The sequence below is a fragment of the Empidonax traillii genome, unplaced genomic scaffold (genome assembly GCF_003031625.1).
Source record: "Empidonax traillii isolate 1590-97213 ecotype Southwest subspecies unplaced genomic scaffold, ASM303162v1 scaffold167:size2001844, whole genome shotgun sequence".
Taxonomy (NCBI): Eukaryota; Metazoa; Chordata; class Aves; order Passeriformes; family Tyrannidae; genus Empidonax; species Empidonax traillii.
Genome location: NW_020955360.1, coordinates 1,220,032 through 1,243,004, shown reverse-complemented (window position 1 = coordinate 1,243,004; position 22,973 = coordinate 1,220,032). Strand labels below are relative to the sequence as shown.

The following is a 22,973-nucleotide window of genomic DNA, read 5'->3' as shown; positions in this document are numbered from 1 at the left end:
CGCCGCAGCCGCGCAGCCGATGGCAGCGTCCTCTCCCGCCGTCGCTGTGGGCTCGGAGCTGCCGCCGGAGCCGGGCGGCAGCGGGGGCCCCGGCGAGGGGGCGGACCGGGACCGGGAGCTGCTGCTGGCGCGACTGGTGCCCGCGAGCCGCCTGAAGGAAGCGGTGGGCGCGTCCCTGGCGTCGCTGTGCCTTGGCCCCCTCGGCGGAGCGCAGCGCCTCGGGACCCTCGTGGACTGCCTGGTGCTCAACTACCGCCTGCGGCAGGGGCCGGGCCGGGGCCGGGAGCGCGAGGCCGAGGGGTCGCTGCGCTGCTGCGGCTGCGGGAGGTTCCTGGGCGAGCCGGTGACCGTCCCGTGCGGGCACACCTACTGCCGCCGCTGCCTCCGCAGGGAGCTGCGGGCCCGCTGCCGCCGCTGCCGGGACTGGCTGCTGCCGGCGGGGGGCACCAGCACGGCCGCGGGCCCCCTGCGCACCAGCGTCGTCCTCAACCGGCTGGCGGAGAAGTGGTTCCCGGGCGAGTGCGAGCGGGCGAGGGCCGGGAGCAGGTTGGAGGAGCTGCTGGCCCAGGGCCGCTTCCGAGATGCGCTGAGCGCCGCCGGCCAGGCCCTGCGAGCAGGTAAGGCTGGGGGGGAGCGCGCCCTTCCTCCGCCCGCCGGAGCCGCGAAGTCCCGCCCGAGTCTCGGCGGGACCGGGACGGGCTGGTGGCTGGGCACGGCGGGCTCAGGGGGCTGGGATTGTGGTGGGGTAGGTGGGTGTGCCTTCCCTCCCGTGCTGCGAGGCCGTCAGCGACCTAAACGGGCCGGTAAAGAATGTCCGAAGTTTTCTGGAGTTTGAGGGTATTCGAGGAGCGTCTCCACTGGGAGAGCGGAGCGGAGGGCACGCGTAGCTGCTCGGTCCTTGGTTGAGCGCCCGGCCTGGCAGTGGGGTACACTTACTCGCACTTACTCCAGGGGAGTGGGGGAGCGTCCCACATGCGCTTCTTCGTGCCTCCCTCCCGCACACTTGTGTGGGACTTGTTTACAGAGGAGCTTGTGGGCTCAGCTTCGTTTTGTGTTTGGTAATCGCTGTGCGCGGGCAGGGGAGATGCAGTTGTTGTATTTAACCTTGTTTCCTGAGAGAGAGACCTATTTTCAGTCTTAAGTGTCACCAAGACAATTCCCAGCAGGCCGGGCCCAGTTGCATAAGCAGACAGGCACGGAGGGGGACAGGTTGTGTAATGGCAGTGACATCATAGGTGGGTGTGGTTGGAGTTTTATATAGTGTTGGGAGAGGGTGCAAAGAGGGAAGGTAGAGGCATGCTTTTAGGCTATCCTATATCCGTCGCGATATATGTCTCTGGTGCCATGGACACTTGAGATACCGTCAGTTTTTCAGAGTTTAGTCTTTGTAGAGAGAGTCAAATTTGTGTGATTGATATACCTAGATGGATCCAGTGAGAGATTCCTCTGTTGTTTTTATTTGACTATGAATTTTATCACCTGGTGACCTGAGGGGTTCCATTTTGATTTGTAGCCGGGTTTTTTTTATGTTCATTAATTTAGGAATTAATATTTTTGCAGGTTAAGCATGTTATGTTTATACAGTTGTCTGCAGCGGAGGAAAAAAACCCAAAAGCTTGCATAAGTCTAATCCTTCCAGTCTGTTCTGGGGAGATATATTAGATCTAATTTCAAAATAAAATGTTCGTAATGTTGGTGGGATTAAATCGAAGATCTATTTTATATGCTTTTTGGCAACCTAATTTAAAGAGGTTCACTTTTGGCCATCAAGTCTACGTTATTTGCCAGGATGTTTCTAAAGTGTAGGATATAGGATGGATGTGACCTGAGGAAGTGACTGATCTGTTTTAAATCTTGGAACTATAAGATGCAGACTCCTGTCCTGGGATTCAGCACTGAGTCACAGAGATCACTCAGTGGCTTTCAGGGTAAAACTGATGAGTCCCATTACTGATCTCAAATGTTTACAGGGGTCCTGTTTCACGTTTCAGCATTGCTTTGAAAGAACGAAAGAGGCAATTCATTATACAATTTTTGTTACTATTTCTACTATTTTATGGATTTAGCAATATTATGTAGATAACTGTGGGGAAAGAATTTTAATTTCTTTTTATGTGAATCTTCGTCTTTAATTTTGTCTTTAAAATGAGTTTAAAATCTGAGAATAGTTACCAACTGTAAAGCTTAATCAAAATTTTATTATTCAAATTCAGTACACATGCTAGAATTAAGTGCTAGAAGCTCAGTTTAAGATCTGTTGTACAATTCTTTCCTGTATGTCCCGTCCTGAGAACTATCAATATTACATATATTCTGGTAATGATATTAAAGGAGTTCATGAGTCAGAGTGCAGACATACATTAAATGTGAATTTAGAGCTGTGGGCTCACAACTACAAATCGAAGGTGATTTCAGGCCAACAGATAACAAATTTAATAGCCGTTGGTACTCTTTTCCATCTTCCTCCTAAACACGAGTCTTGAAAAAACTTAGAGATTGAAAAAATACGTCTTAAGAAATGTATTAATGTTTAAAATCATTCATGATTTACTTCCATGTTTCCTTATTGCTACTTCGTCTATTTCTTTTTAATGCAGATAGTTAAAAATTGTGATAAGCATAAATCTGATGCTAAATGTTTACTCAAAAAGGTATCTTTTATAACTCTTCTACATTTCTTGAAACATTTGAAAGAGACGTGTTTCCCATGTTGCAGAAGTGACTTTTGGAAAACATGAGTAATGTTAACATTCATATGGTTAATATATTCCTTGCAGGGTTTGAAACAAAATAGTTTAATTAAAGGACATATATTGAATTAAAACACAAGTGCTGCTTGCCTTTAATCAAGTATCCTGAAAAACACAGCTAATGGACTTGAGTTTGGTCTGAATCTCAGACTCATTCCTGCTGGAGTGGGCCTCAGGAGGTCTGTTGAGCAATCAGCCTCCTGTTCAAAGCAGAACAAATACTGAGATCGGAGCGGTTTGCTTAAGTTTTTTGAGTTTTTGTACAGCTGGATCATGAAAACCTACTGGCTGAAGATTCCACAGCCTCTCTGGGCAATCTGCTCAGAGGTTAATTATCCTCATAGTGAAAATATTTTTCTTTATTTCAGGTCTATTTCAGTTTATAACCATTATCTCTTTTGTTTTTCCACTGTGCACTTCAGAGTCCTCTAGGTAACCCACTTTGGGATTCTGAAAAGCTGTTGAGTTTTCCCAGTGACTTTGGGAATTGTTTTGTGCTAAATAAAGCCAGTTCTCTCAGCATCTTCTTATGAGTTGTGTTTTCCAACCCTGATCGTTGGGGTAACCCTATAGTACTGTGTTAAAAAACAGTGTGTTAAAGTTTTTCTACATAGTGGTTGTGATGTGCATGTCTTTTATTTTGAATAATTTGTTATATTATTAAGAACCATATAAAAAGCAGGCAGGATCCACCCGAGGTAGTCCATTTGTTGGTAAGTTTATACTAACATTAACCAGGAGCAGGAACTTTGGAAATAATATTAAAACCAATAATGCATATCGAGTGGGTTTTTGTGTGTACACCTCTTTATACTTTCCTATTAACGTAATAATAACAAGTAATACACACAGTTCTACCCTACAAGTACTTAGTGTCTTCTTTTTATTAAAATCATTCATCTTTAGGTATGCTGAAATGAGGCATCTCTGTATTTACAGAGATGAAATTGAAATTCAAGCGCTAGGTGTATTTCTGCTCTGTTTAGTCTTTGGTACAAAGATTTGAAGTCTGTTTGCATCCTCCCTTTGGATGGCAGACATTAAAATGTATGCTGAAACTTTTTGAAATGGTTTTTTCATGGTTACAAAGCCTAAAAATTAAATTATGTTTACAAAATTGGATATATGAATTTAGGTAGAACCATAGAATTGTTTAGGTTGGAATTGTTAGAATTGACCTTTCAGATAATGAAGTCCAACCATTAACACAGCGCTCCCAAGTCCACCACTAAGCCATGTCCCTAAGTGCCACATCTGCGTGTCTTTTAAATCCCTCCAGGGATGGTGATTCCACCACTGCCCTGGGCAGCCTTTTCCAGTGCTTGACAGCCCTTTTGGTGAAGAAATTTTCCCGATAGCCAAACTAAAAGTCCCTTGGTGCAATGTGACACCATTTCTTCTCATTTTGTCAATGTTACCTGGGAAAAGAAATGGGCCAGCCCCCACCTTGCTGCACCCTCCTTTCAGGGAGTTGCAGAGAGTGGTAAGATCCCTCCTGAGCTTCTCTTTCTCCAGGTTAAACTCAGTTGCTCTTCATAAGGCTTGTGCTCCAGACCAGCTTTGTTCAAAGTCTCTGGACACGGTCTAGCACCTCGATGCCTTTCTTGCAGTGAGGACCCCAAAACTGAACATCTTTCAAACTGTGGCCAGGGCCGAGTACATGGGAGCAATCACTGCCCTAGTCTTGTTGCCCACACTATTTCAGATACAGACCAGGATGCCGTTGGCTTTCTTGGCCACCTGGGCACACTGCTGGCTCATAGTCAGCCAATTGTCAACCAGCACCCCCACATCCTTTTCCACTGGGCAGTTTTCCAGCCACTGTTCCCAAAGCCTGTAGATCTGCATGGGGTTGTTGTGGTCTAAGTGCAGGACCCAGCACTTCACCTGGATGAACCTCCTACCAGTAGCCTTGACCCATCGATCCAACCTGTCCAAATCCCTCTGCAGAGCCTTTCTGCCCTCCAGTAAATCAACACTCCCAATGTACTGTTGTCTACAAACTGAGTGAGGGTGCAGTTGATCCCCTTGTCCAAGTCACTGATCATTGATGAAGATATGAAAAGGACTGGTCCCATTACCAAGCCCTGAGGAGTACTGCATGTAATCATCTGGCTTTTTTTTTCTTGGAAACATTAAGCCCAAATTTGTTGTGTGTATTGATCATTCACTGGCAGTGATTGTATGTTCAGCAGCAGATTTGGAATTCCAGCTAAACTCCTTGGTTTAGTCTTTGTTTTGTACCAGTTCAGTTAGAATCATGCATTTCTCTTTGAAAAAGAAATTTATAAAATGTACACCTGCTGTAGACTTGAACTCACATTTTTATCTTCAAACTACCCCTCATTCTTCCCCTAAGAAAGAAGGCTTGGAGTCCCTCAGGTCATGTTCTACCCTTGAAGGTCTGAAAAAGATGTGCTTCCTCTGATTCTGTGCAAATAGGCAGCTTAGCAGAGAACAAAGACCTGCACTTACTGCTACCTTTGAAGAAAGAAATTTGGTTTGATGCTAACTCTGCTGGACACCAGAGGCAAATACACACAAAAAGCTATTTGAAGAGTTTGATCTGAACTGTTACCTTCCTAGGCTATAGCAGTCACAAAACACAAAGCCACAGGAAACCAGGCCTCAGAGTTGTTCTGCTTGTGGAATTAGTGTTTGAGTTAGACAGTTTCCCAGACTACTGTTAAAACAAACATTTTATTATGTCTAAAATAAAAATTAAACAAAGCAGGTTTGGCAATGTTTGTATTTCAAGGGAAACTGTCAACTCAAAAGAAAGACAGTTAAGGAAGACACTTTGTTTTCAGCTGTGAATTCTTCTGTGATTATTTCTTAACCCTTTCTCTTCCATTGAGATATTTTTATATGTAGCATTATGGATCTTAATACAAAGTAATGTGATGGAATATATGGAAACATTGTCCAGGCTGACTTTTAAATGTGAAATAGGCTAATGTTGGAAATTCATGACAGTTTATACTAGAGATTTAGAATAGGGAAAGATGGAATATCAAATTGAAATGATCACCTTCCAGGAAAGCCTTGTTGACACCAACTTCAGGGACTATTTGATTTTAGTATTGTTTACAGTAGACCAAGGTTTGACTGGTAGGTCTCACTCAAAGACAGGTGCATTTTTAAAAACAATCAATAACAAAGTAGTGTGCTGGCATTTTTCCAAGCAACAACTGCAGTTAGTTATGTTACAAAACCATAGCTTTAGCGGCATGGAGATGGTTGTGCTTCCTGTTTGGAGGTTACTGTACTGGAAGTGCAAAATGCTGTATGTCAGATATGAGAACTTGTCCATATCGAACATGTTCTGCCATTTCCCCATTGTAGAAGTTCCATTAGCACAGCTCCTTGCAACAGGGCTGCCAGCTGGTGTTAAGGGCTTTCTGGTATTGGCTATCTCTTTTGATCACATAGTGATAAAGCCTACTTCTGGTACTTCCTAGATGAACACTGCTGGGAAAGTGGCATCTGTATCTCCAGCCATAGTTGGAAGGGATTGGGCATTATAAAAACAAATTAACAGTCTACAGAAAAACTTGGGCATTTGAAAGCAAACTGTGTAGTGCTTAGACTTTTAATACAAGTGTGGTGAATTCTCAGATTCCTATGGTTTTGACTGGATGTACTGTAAAGTTAACTTGGTCCTCAGTTTTTGTTGTCACAGCAGTACAGAGCAGTACTTTGTCATCCTCTCTGATATTTGAAAATATATTTTCTTGTTACTGCAATGTACATTAGGGGATCCAGAATTTGATCCTTAGCTTGAAAGACATGAACCTGGAATTACTGCCACTGCTATTAGCCAAACACTAGAGGTTGGGGGCAAATGTACTCCAGTAATTTTGCAAGTATTGTGTGAAAAATTGTGATTATGGCATATCACTGTGAAAGCAAATCTTATTACAAATTTCTGATTTTTTAAAAATGTTACCTAATTTCTGTTTTCAGATTCCAGTGACTTGATGCTTAGGATTTACAGAGCTGAGTCATATGTTGGCCTCCAAGAATATAAAGCAGCCATAGAAGATCTAAATTTTGTTATTTCTAAAATGCCAAATTGGCCAGAGGTAAGTTGGTATGAGCTCATCATTTTTCAGTACTGTGTTTGTCTTGCCACATGAGAGGACATTGCTGCTGTCTTGGTTTGTCCTGTGTTCAGCAGTTCAGTCGCTACTGCAAATTCATAAAGCCCTCCTGCTTTTCACCTCTCAGTTTTGATAGTACTGTCTACTTTCTTCTGTATGTTTGGAAAGAAGCCTCACTTCATTTAACTGAGCTCGATTTGATGGATGGATTCCTATAACAATCCTTATCTCTGTAGGAAAATTAACTGTAAGAGGAGGATTAGCATACTTCCTTTCTTCAAAATACATCTTAATTGAATCTGCCCAAATCCCTTCAAGAGGATGCATGCCCACATCAACAGTCTAGTTGAACAGATGCTATTGTTCATACTGTCATTCTGTAGAAACTGCACTCGGGTTTGTTTGTTGTTGGGGGGTTATTTGTTTGTTTTTGAAGTTTAGTTTCTGGTCCATTACCTAAGTTCTCATATACAGATAGATATTGTTGTTTTAACTAACTTTTATTGATAACTGTTTATCTATTTATATTAGTGCCAGTGCAACTTTTAAAAACTGAGATTATCTAAGTCCCAACATCATCTAGTTACAACTAAGTTTAGTAAAAATCAGTAGTTTTTCTTCCACCTTTTTTTTCAGACCAAATAATATACAGATTTCTTTTTTCCTGTTGCTATCTAGTGCTCAAGAATAAAATATAGTTGGAGGAAGCAACTCCAGAAATGCATTGTTTTGTGTTAAGAATGTTTTGTGTTAAGAATGTAGATTGAGATGAACGTAAGGGATGCACGGTTGTGTGGATTGTTTTGTTTGTAGTCCCTCTTCTCCTGCATGCTGGAACCATAAGGCTTTTAATGAAAGAGAGGCAAAAAAGGGTATCCTATAAACTGTTATGAGAGGTTATGTAATGATTTGCGTTTCCTGTCCCTCTTCTTCCTCTCCAGAGGCTTCCAGAAGAGGGAAACTGAGGCCTTTTGTATATTAAGCCCTAGTCAGGTTTTCAACACTTTTATATAAGCCAAAACAAATTAACTGGAAGAAGACTAACACCAGGCTTTTCCATGACTCTTTTCAAACATTAGCGGATGTATGTTAGTTAGACAGGGCATATGGATCATCCACACTGTGCACAGTTGAAGTTTGTTGAAGAGCTCCATTCTTTTTATCATGGCAGGTTCTAATACTAACTGTTGTAATGCCTGTAAGATCAGTGCTGCAGTTCAACATACCCTCTAGAAATGTCTTCATGGTATCTGTTTCTCAGGTCTACTTCCGGAAAGGAAAAGTGCTGCAAGACTCTGGCTTTGTAGGTGATGCCTTACAACTGTTTCTACAGTGCTTAGCCCTTGATGAGGACTTTCTTCCAGCCAAGCTAGAAGTAGAAAAGGTATTCATGATACTGAATTCCTATCTCTGGTTTGATTCCTTTATAAAGCTCTCATTATTGTAGACTTTGATCATCTAAAATGTGCGTCACATACAGAGACGGTTTGAATGGCAGATAACTTTTAAGATATCTCTTAAATCATACTATGTTGAAGAGATAGTCTCATTGTACACATTTTAAATACATGTTTAAAAGTACATTTGCTTTGGAAGTTACTATATGAATGTCTAGAAAACTGGAAAGCAGGCAGTGAGTTAAATTTTCTAAGTCAAAATCTTTTGTGCCCGAGCACAACAGTGTTTCTTTGATAATAAAAATTTGTAATGAAAAAATGCACAGTACTGAACTGATAATGTGTAACTTTGTTCAAAGAGCTCACTAGCTTGTAGTAGAAAAGATTTCTTTTTACTTTTTAAAATTTCTTTTTATCAACGTAGGTATGTAGGCTTCTGCTTGTTTTTAACTCTTACTTTCTCAGTTACTGCTTAAATAAAGATCTGTTTATGAGAATAACTTCATAAAGATTTACTTCTTACTTCTGGTATATAGTTTTATAACAAAGGTATGTCTAGATTATTTTTCTTTATTATTAACATTTAGATATTTTTTCTAGACATTGTGTGATGTTTTGTCACCAGAGAAGCTAGGTGAGAGTTTGAAGGAATCTGCTTGGAATTCAGCCCATATTCGAAATAAACCTTTTCTGCTTGGTTCTGACATGACTGTGTCTTACTGCAACTTACAGCTTTGTCCTCAGCAGGTAACAAAAATTCAAGGATAACTTTTCTTGTTGACTGATATGTAAACATTGAATGTACTGATACACTGATTCGTCAAACTTTCCAGTGTAAATACTGACTTTCTATAATTCACTGAATTGGAGGAAAAGAATTGTGATTTGGGAGGAATGTATTTTCATTTGTAGTGTTAAAACTCCTCATTCTAGTGAGCTGGAATGGGTAATAATAAAGTATTACAGGGTACTGAAGTTTGTTATTAGGGACTTAAAAATAAAGAGAAATACATTTTCTCTTTGAAGCAGATGAAGATTGTTAAATTGGTAATGCTAAGCAAATTTGAATGCTGTCTTGACTTAAAAGTTTCTCTAGTTAACTAATGAACTAATTGTGGGTATCAGTTTGGCTGATATATCTTTGTGTGGTCACATCTTACATACTTAGGTTTGTGTTACTCTTAAAATACAGTTCATCTTACTGTTACAGAGTTCAGGAGGGTCAGATGTACTGAAGCCTGTCAGTGGAGGCTTAAATCGTGCACAGTCTGCCCATGCTCTTAATTCAACAAAAGACCTTGCCAAGGAAGATGGCTTGAAGAGAGTGTCTTCTGAACCCCTTCTCTCTGGCCAAGGAAAAAGTGCTTTGTTAAAAAGAAAGCTTTCATTTTCAGAACAGGATACAGTTGTATGTGAAGATGGAAGAAACAAACACAAAAAGCAAGGAGGTAAGCAGTTACTTACTCTGAAATTTAAAGTATTTACTGTCTTTTGCCTTTCTTTGAAGGAGTGTTTTGTCTTGTTTTTCTTTAGAAGGTACAAAAAGGGACGTGACACTGGCTTTTGGAACAATTCCAGGGGATATGATTGATGTATCAGATTTTGAATGCTCTCTATGTATGAGGTAAGATTTTGTCCTTGATGCAGTATTTCTGTTATAGATGCTTGGCCACATATCTGTCATGTGTATGAACTGTAGGTTGTTATGAATTCTGATATCAGTCAATAATTGCACCTTTTCTCTATCCCCTAAATTAAGGATGCTTATTTAAATGTCACCTGCTACAGCACTATATACTATAGGGGCTGTTTTAATCAAGTTACCTTCTAAATTAAATTTGGCATTGTTAACTGGTAATCATAAAAGTACAGAGTCCTTTGTTGTTAAGTGTTAGGGTTTTCTTGAGCCAATAAAACTATTATTTTGGAAAGGCTAATTCTTAGGAGTATTGCCTGTGAACCTCAGATTTGCCTGGGAGATGTAGATGCTTAGGAATGTTAGTTTACTTTAATGTAGCTGCTGTTGTATTTGAAAGCTCTTATTGAATTATCTTGCTTTTCAGAATAAATACCATAAAACATATGGTGTATGCTAAACTATCCATAGTTATGTTACTAGTACGTAATACTACTGTTAAAACAACTTAACTTCTCAAAGAATTACTCCATTTCGCGTATTCTGAATCTCTAGCGAGACCAAAATCTTTGTGTTTTGGGATAAATGTTTAGGTACTTAAAGTGCTGGAATGTGTCCAGATTCATCAGAAAACAACAAAATGAGTGATGCAGTAAATGGAGATAAACTGCAGTATAGAGGAAAAAGTAGAATAAGGAGACACATAATTAATTTTTCTCTATTATAGTATACCTAGTCTTTTAAAGAGGTTAATCATTGACTCTTTTAGCAAAAAACAAAAGCAAAAGACACTGGCCATAGCATTTAACTTCTGATAATTTTGTTTCAGGCTATTCTTTGAGCCAGTGACAACCCCTTGTGGACATACTTTTTGCAAAGGTTGTTTGGAACGGTGTTTAGATCATGCTCCACAGTGTCCACTTTGTAAGGAGAGCTTGAAAGAGGTATTGTTTCTCAGTAAAGCTTACAAATAGAAATACTGTATAATTTTAAAGACTGCTTCACTTGAACCCAGTACTTGGTTTTGCTTGACTTATGGATTGCTGCTAGAATGGAAAAACTTGAGACAATTTTTTTCAGTACAAGTTGATTAGATTTGCCTCAGGGTCTTAGGAGTTTTATGTTTCTGTGATCATCTACTGGTGTAATTAAATTCTGCATATTCATAAACTTTGGTTAGTATTCAGTACACTTCTCTTATTTATAAAGCTGTATATCCTAGGAAATCTGTCTCTGATAAGCATAGAGCTACAAACCAAGTTAGACACTAAATGTGTCAGACACTAAGAACTCACAAAGAGAATCTAATTTTCAAATATTGGAGTATCATTAGGTGTTAAGCAATGAAGCATAAGAAGTTTTCGTGGTTTTAAGACACATCCTAGATCATATTTTTAAGTAGAAGCTGCATTTTCTTAAATCGTTTGTTAATAAATATGAAAAGAAATATTAATGTATTTCTTGAAATTGCTTACAGTACCTTGCAAGCAGAAAATATAGTATCACAAAACTGCTGGAGGAATTAATAGTGAAATACTTGTCTGATGAATTATATGAGAGAAAAAGAATTCATGCTGAAGAAACTGCTGAACACTCCAAGTAAGCTTGCTGTCTTGAATCCTTTTTAGAAATGTTTTATTATTTTTGTGATTATTAACAATGTTATACTGCAGATACAAGAAGGAGTATGAAGCTTCTCCAGGTCCCTCTGGGTGGCATCCCATCCTTCAGGTCTGTCAACCACACCGCTCAGCTTGGTGTCATCAGCAAATTTGCTGAGGGTGCACTCAATCCCTTCATCTGTGTGAGTGACACATCCTTGTGTCATTAATGAAGATATGAAGCAGTGCAGGTCCCAGTATGGATGCCTGAGGGCCACCACTTGTCACCAGTATCCCCTGGGAGTCTGAGCCATTGGCCACTGTCCTCTGGATACAACCATTCCGACCACTTTCTTACCCATCTAATAGTCCACCCATCAAATCTGTCTCTCTCCAGTTTGGAGAGACAGATTTTGTGGGGGATCATGTCAAAAGCTTTTCGCAAAGTCCAGATAAATGACAGCTGTAACCTTTCCCTTGTCCGCTGATGTAGTCATTCCATAGAAGACCGTTAGGTTGGTTGGGTGAGATAGGATGGAGCTCTGAGCAACCTGGTCTAATGGAAGGTGTCCCTGCCCACAGTAGAGGGGTTGGAACTAGATGATATTTAAGGCCACTTCCAACCCAGGCCATTCTGTGATTCTATGTAATATATTTTCCCTTCCATTCTTCTTTTTGCATGCACTGTCATGGAGCTTTAGTTTTAGCTTTGCTGTTCATGGAATTTTCCTCTTCAACTGACTGCAGTGTCTTAGAGACTTGAATTTCTTGCAAACCAATTCATGGAGATGTGATCAAAAGAAGTAGTTGGGATTTTTTTGTAATTGTGATGTTTATCTCACGAAGGAGAGTTCTTCAGATACATAAAGCATTATGTGTTGTAGATAGGAATGTTCCAAAACTATTTAAAACTACAGCTCATGCAACTTATGTAACAGAATCCATTCAGTAGAATTACTTTTTACAGACTGAAAGATATTAAAATTAAATCCCTGGTAATGTTTTAATAGTAATTTGTTTGTATCACCTATCAGCTATACATATGTAAAAAAAGGCATGAAAAAATATTTTGTTTTTCAATTACGGCTGCTGAAGCATATAGCAAGGTACAGAGTATACCCTCCTTTGATTTGTGATCCGGAGTCACTCCTGGAAAGTAGTCTAAAAGGGTGACTTAGCTGCTATGTAGTTAGGCTACATCTTTTTAGTTCCAGGAATACTATGTTTCTGAGAGCATAATGTCTTGTATGACACAAAACAAAAAGGAGGAAAGCAACTAACACTCCTGTCCCCAAAACTGAGACCTTTATTCACTGACTAGGTACTCAGTAGCTACATAACTATGAGTCTTAGGGTCCAGTGTGTACACAAATCAGTAATAGGTGTTGAGTCACTGTTATTAGTATGTGTTTTTAGTGTTTACGAAAGTTACTACGAAGTGCTTAAACTTTGAAAGTTGCTGCCCCGTGCTTTATGGCCTTAAACATAGCAAACATAATGAAAAAAATGTATTATCTTGGCATAGCTCGTTGTTTAGATTTTGAAGCCACTTATTTCTTTTGATATTCTCTTGAAGCTTGACCAAGAATGTTCCAATGTTTGTTTGCACTATGGCATATCCTACTGTGCCTTGCCCTCTACATGTATTTGAGCCAAGATACCGACTCATGATTCGCAGGAGTATGGAAACTGGAACTAAACAGTTTGGGATGTGCATAAGTGATTCTCAAAATGGGTAGGTGTACATTCTAATTCTAAGTTTCTCATCGCTTATGTCTTTTTTAATTATAAGAAGTGTCCTTTCAGAAGTGTGTAATTGAATTACTTACAAGGTCTCTTTTGTAGTTTTGCAGATTATGGTTGCATGCTGCAAATAAGGAACGTTCATTTTCTACCTGATGGACGGTCTGTTGTTGATACAGTTGGTGGAAAGAGATTTAGAGTTTTACGGAGAGGGATGAAAGATGGGTATTGCACTGCAGACATTGAATATTTGGAAGATGTTAAGGTATCTAGAATGCTGTTTAAATACTTAGTAGTATTAATATTAGAAGATTTTTGCTTGATTTGTTCTTGAGAGCTCTGTTGCAAATTTTTCAGTCCCTAGACCACTGGAAGATTGAGTGCCAGCACATGGAATAAATGGCAGCTAGCTTAATTTTTTATTATTATAAAGCAACTAAGAAATACTATAGTTTTCATTTTGAGCAATAGTATGAAGCTATAACTTTAAAAATACTGCAAAATTTCTTTACTATTCAGTGATTAGTAATCAAGGTTTTGGAGAAAGCAAGAAATGTATCTAAGTATAGTTGAAATTGAATCTTTTTTTGATTTTAGTTTAAACACCTTAATTGTATCTTTAGCACTAATCATATTTTCATAACTATCCTCCTATAGGTTGCTGATGAAGAAGAACTAAAGAAATTGAGAGAGCTTCACAATTTTGTTTACAATCAGGCCTGCAGTTGGTTCCAAAACTTAAGGAACAAATTTCGCACTCAAATTCTTCAGCACTTCGGGCCAATGCCTGACAGGGAGGAAAATATACAGGTGAGACTCATTTAATATCAATTGTTAGGTGTTTATTTCTAAAAATAAAAACCCTGTTAACAACTGCTAAGCATCAAAAAAAAAAATCCCACCGCTTTTTTCCCAGCTTCAAAGTCAATAAGACTTGCACCTTGTTTCTCTTACGATGAGCAACAAAAAGCAATTCTGTTGCTGGTCAGCAGTTTTTGCAGGACAGGATGATATGCTGTAGTGGAAATAAAAATAAAGTTAGTAAACCGAAAACACTTTCAGCTCCAGTAACATTTAAACTGTTTGTTTGTGTAAAGGTGTTAGAATTTAAAGTGAAAGAAACCCTGAATTTTCTTCTCTGTGAAAGTCAGGGGAGAAACTGAAACTGCCAAGTGCAGGCAAAGAGGTAGTCACAAATGACACTTTCCTCCTTTCTAAGCTACTGCCATATACTTCTGCAGCATTTGACAAATGTTTCTTGAGAAACTAGCTGCAACAGTCTGTAATTGTTATAATGCAACAATTACTGAAGGTTTGTGACATCCTGAGAGACTCGAGGCTGTAGAAAAGCAATACTTAAAAACATGTAAAATTTGGCTTTCAAAGCAGAATTATATGTGGATTGGGATCTTATGGGAGCTTGTCCCTCACCCATCTGCTATATACTTTTATGAGGCTATATTAACCAGTTTGGGAGGACTGTAGATGCTCTAGAGACCATTGCATGAATTCAGAAGTGATTTTAGAACAATTAAATTAAAAAAATAGATTGAAAACAACATACTAAGAAGGAGGAGTTTATGTACAAAACCGGAGTAACTGGTAGGGCAGCAACACTGTGGGTATGTACCTGAGATTTATAATAGGATACAGGTCAAAGCTGTGCGATACAGCTGAAAGTGAGGAAATACCATCTTGGAGTGTGCCACTATTAGTAATATTTTTGCAAATCATTTGAGGTGAATGATCTTCTCTGCAGAGATAAGACCTCTGCTGAGGAGTATTATGTCCAGTTCATGGCCTGACATCTAATGCTTCGTGTCGGTAATTAAATAAAGTACAGGAAAAAGTTACAGAGTATGTTTTAACAGCTTAGAAGAAACTGAGTGCTGCTCTGTCTAAGAGCTAATGAAAAAGGGAGTTGAATTGGGAGGTGATCAAATAACAATAATTTTAATGGAAACGTTAGGCTTCTTAAATATTCAAGCCTTAAGAACATCATCACAGGTATTTGGTTTAATTTGTATCAGGGATGTTTGTTATTAGGTGACTGTCTTGTATCTAACCATCTTTTCCCAAGGAAGCTATGAACTTCGCTTCCTATGTTTTCTTAAAAATAATTGCTTTATCCAGCACAGTTTAAGTGTACTTTGTTTGACTTCGCAGTTGGGGAGGGATCAGAAAAGACCCCTTGAGCACTCTTTTGATCTCATGGATCTGGAATTCTGTAGTTAGTATCAAACTTTAAAGTAGTCTTGGTCATTCATGACTTTGTCTTTTGATGTTTTCATGGTAGTCAACTATACAACATTGGTTATGGGTAACCAACTTATCTTTTATTTTTAGGCAATGCCCAACGGTCCTGCTTGGTGTTGGTGGCTTCTAGCTGTTCTCCCAGTAGACCCCAGATACCAGCTGTCAGTTCTCTCCATGATGTCTTTAAAAGACCGTCTGATAAAAATCCAACATATACTCACATATTTTTCTAGAGACCAGTCCAAGTGACTAACCGCCTGGGTCTTCCTGAAAAGTTACTCTGTTCTGGTTGTAGTAGCAGCTGGAATTTTTGCTGCCTTTGCACATCTAGTACTGGTTTGAGAAGTGTAATGGAACTGTTTTTTCTCTCCTCTCTACCCTCCCCACTTCCTGAACCACGTGGTTCTTTGAATGCACACTTTCTTCAACTATGAGAGAAGACCACTGACGATTGCACAGAGTCAATCCAGCTAGATATGTTTTTCACATTATCTACATTAAAATTTGCACTATGTAGAGGAGAACCTTTTTGAGACTTGATCGTTTTAGCGACTGACTTTTTTAAGCTGTGGAAGTGCAGGACTTAAGGCTGACAGTCCAAGTTTACAACACTGAGGAGGTATTAAAGGTTTTGCAAATGTTTGCCTCATACAACTGTTCTTTTGCTGTTTGCACAAATATTTGAAATATAGTATTGAATGTTACAGTTGGATATTACTACTCTTGTTGAATTATCTTGACCATAAATGAGGCACAGATTTTTAAGTTATCTTGTAGGTATATGCATCACAAAATAGGTGACATTGTGAACTGTATGCTGAACTGGGAGCCTATTTTAAGGAAAAAATGCAAAAAAAAAAAAAAGGTACTTCTGTCTAAAAATACTTAAACTGTGAATATGGTTTACATACTTAGGCCTGTACATGTTAAAGAGGAAACTGAAATCTAAATGCTAGTACCAGTTATATTTCTACTGGACTTTTCAGGCTGGCTGTTCTTCCAGAGCACACACTTAGTTTGTAGAGCTTAGAAGAAGAAATCTTAAGAGTGTGCGTGTGTGTGTCTGTTGGGGATTGTGCATCCAAGATTCAAAAGCTTCAAGTTTTTATTTGAACTTTTTAAGTTGGTGCAAATGTGAGTTCTATGCCTTATTCATATCAACAGTAGAGCACACTGCAGTGGCAAGGTTAGCATCATGCTGCCAATAGGTACTTTTTGTAATTAAAGGTTTGCATATTTGTGAATATGTCTGATACTGGCTTTCTTGTATGTAAATCATTTGTAAAATATTTCTTAAATCTTGCTTTTGCTAATATATTTAATTTTCAATAAAAGCTAAAAGTTTGTAATATTTTAAACTTTATCAGAAACTAAAATTCACTTTCTTTTTCCATATGCTTCTATTCTGGGGTCTTAAGTAAATCCAGAAGCTGCTGTTTAACCTACATTAAGGTTGTGAGCACTTCATGATGTAACTGGTATGTACATAATCTGTTTCTGATTATAGTACCTGTCTCAGACTGACTATTGGTCAGACAAGTTTTTTGCTGGTGTCCTGATTTTCTGTCTATTTTGTTTAAATCAAGTGTGAAGTTTGCATTTCGCAGAACTTAGAAGTTGTGGGAATCTGTTCTTGCAGAGCAGGGAGGTATTTCACAGGCCTGTTAGTCAGATGCTCTGGCCTTGTTCTTTTCTGGGGTCCAAGGTTTGAGATATTACAGGCAGCCCACAATCTGTTGGATAATTTCTAATGTGGTTTTCTATCTAAGGTAAATTTTCCCTCTATGGTACAAATAAAGTCCTGGATTAATATTTAGAACAATTTATTTGCATAATAAATGAAGAAATGGAATCCTCTGTTTTTCCACTTCCATATGTTATAACTTTAGAAACTTAATCTTTGCATCACCGTGATCTTCTTAAGAATGTAGGTGGCAGGATTTTTTTTCCTTGGTGGCAAAAAGTCCCTGTGGCCAGGCTGGAAATACCCAAATAAACTAGTGGTAATTTTTTTTTTTCTTCTTGCCAAGAGCTTGAGTTTTGAAATTGAGTATTCCCTACTCTGCTGGAAGATGTGGTTTCCAAATGTTTTTATACATTCCCAAGACTTTTTAATAAGATAAAAATTCAGATAAAGTATCAGTTGGCTTGTACTGTCCTGTGCATAAGTGTGTTCTGTTTCTGGAGTTGTGTAAACTATGTAAGGTAAAACTTCATTAAAAGGAAACAGCAACAACATAAAAAGGAAAGTAACCATCTTAACACATGCTGCATTGAGGCTGATTGTAAGTAGCTATTTTGTAGCTATTCCACAGACGTGATTGTTGTAGGTTCTCTTGGGAATGATAGAAAATTGAGAAGGGGAGGTGAAAGATTTTTAAGAGTTTTTTTTTGAGTTGGAATTCTTTCAAGTGAATGTTTTGTGGACCAGATTTTATCACTTTGTGCAGTTAGAATGCGACAGAAAAGCAAGCTTGACTGAATGTTTGCATAGCCCTTTCAGTAAGTATCTTGGAGAAACACTATGCTGTACTTTGTACATCATACTTTGAATTTGGGGAGTATTTTCTTATTCTTACAATTTTTTTTTTCCCATCCACACAGCAAGGGTTCTTTAGCTATCAAACAATAAATAGCAACTGACTAAGGATAAAGTTTGATCACCTTTTATTATTATAATAAGGTTGAAAATCGATGTAATTAGGCCTGAGCAGAATGCAAGCAATCTAGGCATAGGGAAAAGGGGAAAGCTCACTTGCTTTGTAGGCAAGGTACAACACCTCTAACGATTAGGCTTACCTGAGGATGAGCAACAGCCAAGAGAATTGTCAGGCTCTCGTTTTCTGTCATGACAAAGGGAGGTCTCCTTTGCTGGGCAGCACCCCTGGAACAGCCAATGAAAGGTACCCCAAGTTATTGTTGGGGCATCTTATTTACGAGGTTGTGCTTTCTTTGTTCAGTCGTATGACTGACAAGTTGATGTAAGTGTGAGAACAAAGCTAAATGTGTCTCAAAAGATTGGTGAGTGATCCATAAATAGCTATAAGTTCATTGGATGTGCATGTATGTTAGTATGAGAAAGGGTGTAAACTTCAGCATGAAGGTTTGGAGTCACTGTACTGAGAGCTGTCTGCCCAAAATACTGATGTGTATTTTCCAGTGTTTCTGGCAAGGACCTCTTCCCAGTTTTGCTAAGTTGTGGCCAGAGATCTCACTGAAATTCTTTATTTATGATTAATACTCACCTCTAGTCTCTTTACTCTTACCAAATGTCATTTCTTGTAACAACTTGGAGCCCTTGAAGAGAACCAATGAACTTTAGGTTTAGAAACTTCAACTTTCTTGGTATGAAATGGCAACTTCACTTTTCTCTATCTAACTTACTTTTCTTTGGCAATTGGCAAATATTTGCCACAGTCATTCTAACGTATCATTTCTCTGTGGGCCTTTTACAGGTCCCAAGTTTCTTTAATGACAGTATGCAAAGATAGTTGTAAGATATTGGTAAGGGGGAAACTTGAAGCTATGCTAAAATGTTAGTTCTCTAGGAAGAAGTGTTTGCTCTGAGCCCTGTGAAAGATGAGGCCAGATTCAAACATTGCTAGAGGCTTTACAAGGCTTGTCATCTTTTTGGTTTTATAAGTGATCTAACCCATTCCTTTCAGTATGAGTGGAGTGGGGTAAATATCTGCTAAGTACTCAAATTCTGCTTTAGACTCAGATTAATTACACATGAGACATGGTAGAGCTGATCTGCACAACTCAGTCTTTTGGACAAGAGCCTGAGGGAGCCTCTCAGTGCAAGGCTCTGCTTACTTTACATCGGGACCGGGACAGTTCCCAGAGGGAATGCTTAAAACTTCAGCTTTGAGCAGGTCCTCAGGAGCAGTAGGCAAACCACAACCGCCCAGCCTGCACCTGTCCAAGGATAAAATGTTTCTTTTTCAGTACTGGCTTTGACTGTAGAGACCTGGCTATTTACAACTGGATTTATAATGGGAAGAAGGTCATTCCACTTAGTAGATAAGAGATACCTCTACAAGGAAGATTGTATCTATGCTACTTGGTATCACACTGGAATCTGCCCATTATCTTCTCATTTATGTGCTTTTCTAAAATTAAAAAAAAAAAACCACCCCTAAACTGTAAAGCGTTCAAACTAGGATATAAATTATTCTCAGGCATTTATCAAAGCAAAAGAGAGTCTGCTGAGCCTTGATTTTTTTTTTTGTGAAGTTACACTTTCCTGGATACTCATAACTGTGACTCCTTCTACAAGCAAAGGCCAATAGTGGGATTTCACCATGGATTTAAAAAAATAATTGCTCTAATTATGTATGATGTATGAAGTATGATGTAGCTTAATTGGAGTAGGGAGTGCCTATGAGGATGTGGCAGGCTCTCTGGGACAAAAAGTTTTGAATGTTCAAGAGAAAGCAGTTCCCAACAAAGTCTTTACACGTCTAGTTTGAGGGGTTTGATTTTTGTTTGGTAAATAAGATGGAAGAATGTCCTATATTGGAAATAACTTTTAAAGCGGACTGAATATGAACCTGTACTGGCTAGGAAGCTGGCCATTTACTAGATGTTTAGTGTGTTAGAAAAGGGAAATGATGTAATGGAAAACTGGAGGCTGTGCTATTATTAAGGCAAATACAGTCACTTTCCAATCCAAACAGAAATTCTCTGGAGTTTGGAATCTTAAAATTCTTAATTATATTATCTAATTGAGTGACTCTTGGTTCCTTGCACTCAAGAGCTTTCTGGTTTGTCAGCTTGGAATGTTTTTATCCACAGAAAGAGCTATACAAGGGCCTTGGCAAAGTGGGCTGCTACCTTCTTCCTAACAGTGCTATAAGGGGAGGAGGGAGCAGTGATGTTTCTTTTACCCTTTTTTTTTTTATTTTTATTTTTCCCCCTTTTGCATCTGACGTGACTCAGTTCTGACTGAGGGCTCCTTGCAGGGACTTCCACAGCCCCTCCTATTTCCTCTGCCAGTATATCAGACCCGTTTTAGCTGACTGCTGCCTGCCGGATGAAGTCCCAAAGTCTCAGAAGCAACGAGTGCCTGTGGAAGACAGCCTGTTCATTTTTTTCTGAAAAAAGACTTGAACTTGATGCTTGATATTCAGAAGCATCTGTTGAGCTTCTGGCAACTTGTTTGCTGTACTATTTTTCTGTGAAGATACCCTCCTACTGGTGATGATATCTGTCAGCAGGAGGGGAGAGAGAAAAGCTGTTACAGTTAATTCTTTTACCAAGTTCCACACAAATACATCTTCACTCCTTCTTAAAAGACGCTTTGAATTTTACCTTCCACACGCATCAACAAATCTTCTAATATCTTCTTTACACTCAGGACATACTTTTCAGGAAATAAATCCTGCAGAAAGCTCCCCACCCTAGCTGAACTGACATTTCGTAGTTGTCATGATGTCCATACAGAAGAAAGTTAACAGAGCCTGTCTGAGGCCTGCTACAAGACTCTTGAGGCAGAAACCCAAAGCTCTAGAGCCAACCTCTGTTGTGGTTACTTAAGGAAATAAACTGAGACAGTGTGGGGGAAAAGGGGAAATTAAGATCTTCCCTTCCTACAGATCTCTGCATGCCTGTGGTGGTTAAAGCACTCTTCTGAAAATGAAAGGAAAGGTTAAGTTTTGTCCTTTCCCCCAGCAGAAAGGGGATCAAGTTGCTTATAACCAGGGTGTTTGTTCTAACATGTAGTACAGTGCAGGTTATGTTTTGTGTAGATGGGTGACTGAGTATCCTGATAAGGCTTAGGTGAGTACCAGGCTGTTCTGCCCTGTTAAGTCCTAAAGTGCTTCTGCTTTTGCAAAAGCACAACAGCAGGTGCTTAAGTGGCTTTAGGTCTCTCCTGCCCAAGCAGCCATTGCACAGCAACACTGAGGAGCTTTGAATGCACACACTTAGATCTGAAATGGAGCAGGGATTTGGGAACTGGGACTGCAACATCATTCTTGAGGTACTTAAACTCTGATAGAAATTCAGGGTTTGTGTTGGATTTTTTTATTTTGCTTTTTATCAACCATCTATGAAACTTGAAAGCTTTTTCCTTTTGCATGTACCTTGAAACAAATCTTGATTGTTCAAACAACCTTTACACCTTATTTTTGTCTGAGCCCAGAAATTGATCATTCTCATGTGTAAGCTTTTGGAAGTTTTGAACAGGAAGTGCTCTGAAAATGCATGACATGACAACTGCAACACAATCCAAATACAGTGCAACTGGCACCTCTGATTTTATTTTGAAACATGGCTCAAGATTTCTGACACTATTTCACAATTAAGTTGCATTGCTAAAGAAATCACTGAGGCTGTGAGAGGAGGTCCAAATGCCCACTCCAGTGAGGGAACAATCGTGATTTTTCATGAGTATGAATTACTTCAAAACAGGGACTCCCTTAATGCCATCCCCAAGAAACCTAAAGCACATCCTTGGCCATCAGCTCATTTTTGCAGCTCCCCCCCAGGCAATGGATATTGAAACCATACTTTCACTGTCCTGTATAGGCACTTTAACCTTTGAGCTGTGGATGAATAACAAACCAGTGGAAGCTGTGACTTGATTTTTCCCAGAATGTTTTTTTTGGGGGGAGTTGAATTTTTTTGGAAACAAAGTGATATAAAAACTGAGCACCGGATGTCACTCACCTGTACCTGAAGCAATGTAGAATGTAAACCAAGTTCTGCCCTCAGCACTTTCCTCTCCTGAGTCCAAAAAGTTCTTCGCTAATATCTTTTAAGAACATATACTGTTAAACAGGTAACTCTGCTAATTAGGACATGATCTAGTCCAGGGTCCTAGGTTCCACAGCAGATGCTTAAAAATTAGACTTCCATTACAACTCAATTTACAAAATACAAATAAACCTCAGTAACTGCTCTATGTAATAGTTTCTGTGAAGATAAAAGCACATTTCAAGGTAAGAATTTGTTGGGATTGTTTGTAAAATTGGACCAAAAAAAGCACAAGGGCTAAAAGAGAATTTCTGACTGAAGCGATTTTCAGGTTATTGCATCAGTGTAACAGTTGGAATGCTGAATCAAGGGGAATTATGTTCATTTCACAGCAAAAGCTTCGTGAAGAAGTTCCAGCTGAACTAAACCACTGATATACAACACTTCGGCCTTTAGGACAACTACATTAAGTCCTTGCAGATATGATAGACTTTGCAAGTTTTGTCTGCTGATCACAGCAACACGCTGTTAATGTTGGCTGCTGTGTCTTACTGCTTCTTTGCAAGGCAACTGCTCAAGCAAGGATTTGCTTCTGCGAGTTCAGTACAGACTGCACAAAAAAACCCCAAACAACCCACCCCATCCAAAAGCTGAAGAATGACCATTTCTATGGCAACTAAAGCACTTAGCATGCTCATGCCCAAGATAAATTGGCACAATCTTAACAACTGAAGTTCGTATAATCAGGGTGAAAGTAATTTGAGAAAAGTAACTAGAGACCGAACAGA

At 39.2% G+C, this 22,973-nt stretch overlaps 1 protein-coding gene across 4 annotated transcripts; it reads left to right on the top strand.

The window, feature by feature from the left end:
* The first annotated feature begins 4 nt into the window (after positions 1 to 4).
* On the top strand, positions 5 to 22,808 carry LONRF1 (LON peptidase N-terminal domain and ring finger 1). 4 transcript variants are annotated; one of them, XR_003571416.1, is made up of 13 exons: positions 5 to 617; positions 6,717 to 6,835; positions 8,115 to 8,237; positions 8,851 to 8,997; positions 9,461 to 9,698; positions 9,784 to 9,874; positions 10,716 to 10,830; positions 11,364 to 11,485; positions 13,064 to 13,222; positions 13,333 to 13,495; positions 13,888 to 14,040; positions 16,905 to 16,964; positions 20,417 to 22,808. XR_003571416.1 is itself a non-coding variant. In XM_027885524.1 (12 exons), the coding sequence occupies exons 1-12, from the start codon at positions 20 to 22 to the stop codon at positions 16,905 to 16,907; spliced, it is 2,031 nt and encodes a 676-aa protein (XP_027741325.1). In that variant the 5' UTR covers positions 5 to 19; the 3' UTR covers positions 16,908 to 17,682. The 4 variants fall into 4 exon arrangements, 2 of the variants coding, with proteins under 2 accessions (XP_027741325.1, XP_027741324.1); XR_003571417.1 differs by having other exon boundaries at positions 16,905 to 16,968; positions 21,374 to 22,808; XM_027885524.1 differs by lacking the exon at positions 20,417 to 22,808 and having other exon boundaries at positions 16,905 to 17,682.
* Positions 22,809 to 22,973: the final 165 nt, after the last annotated feature.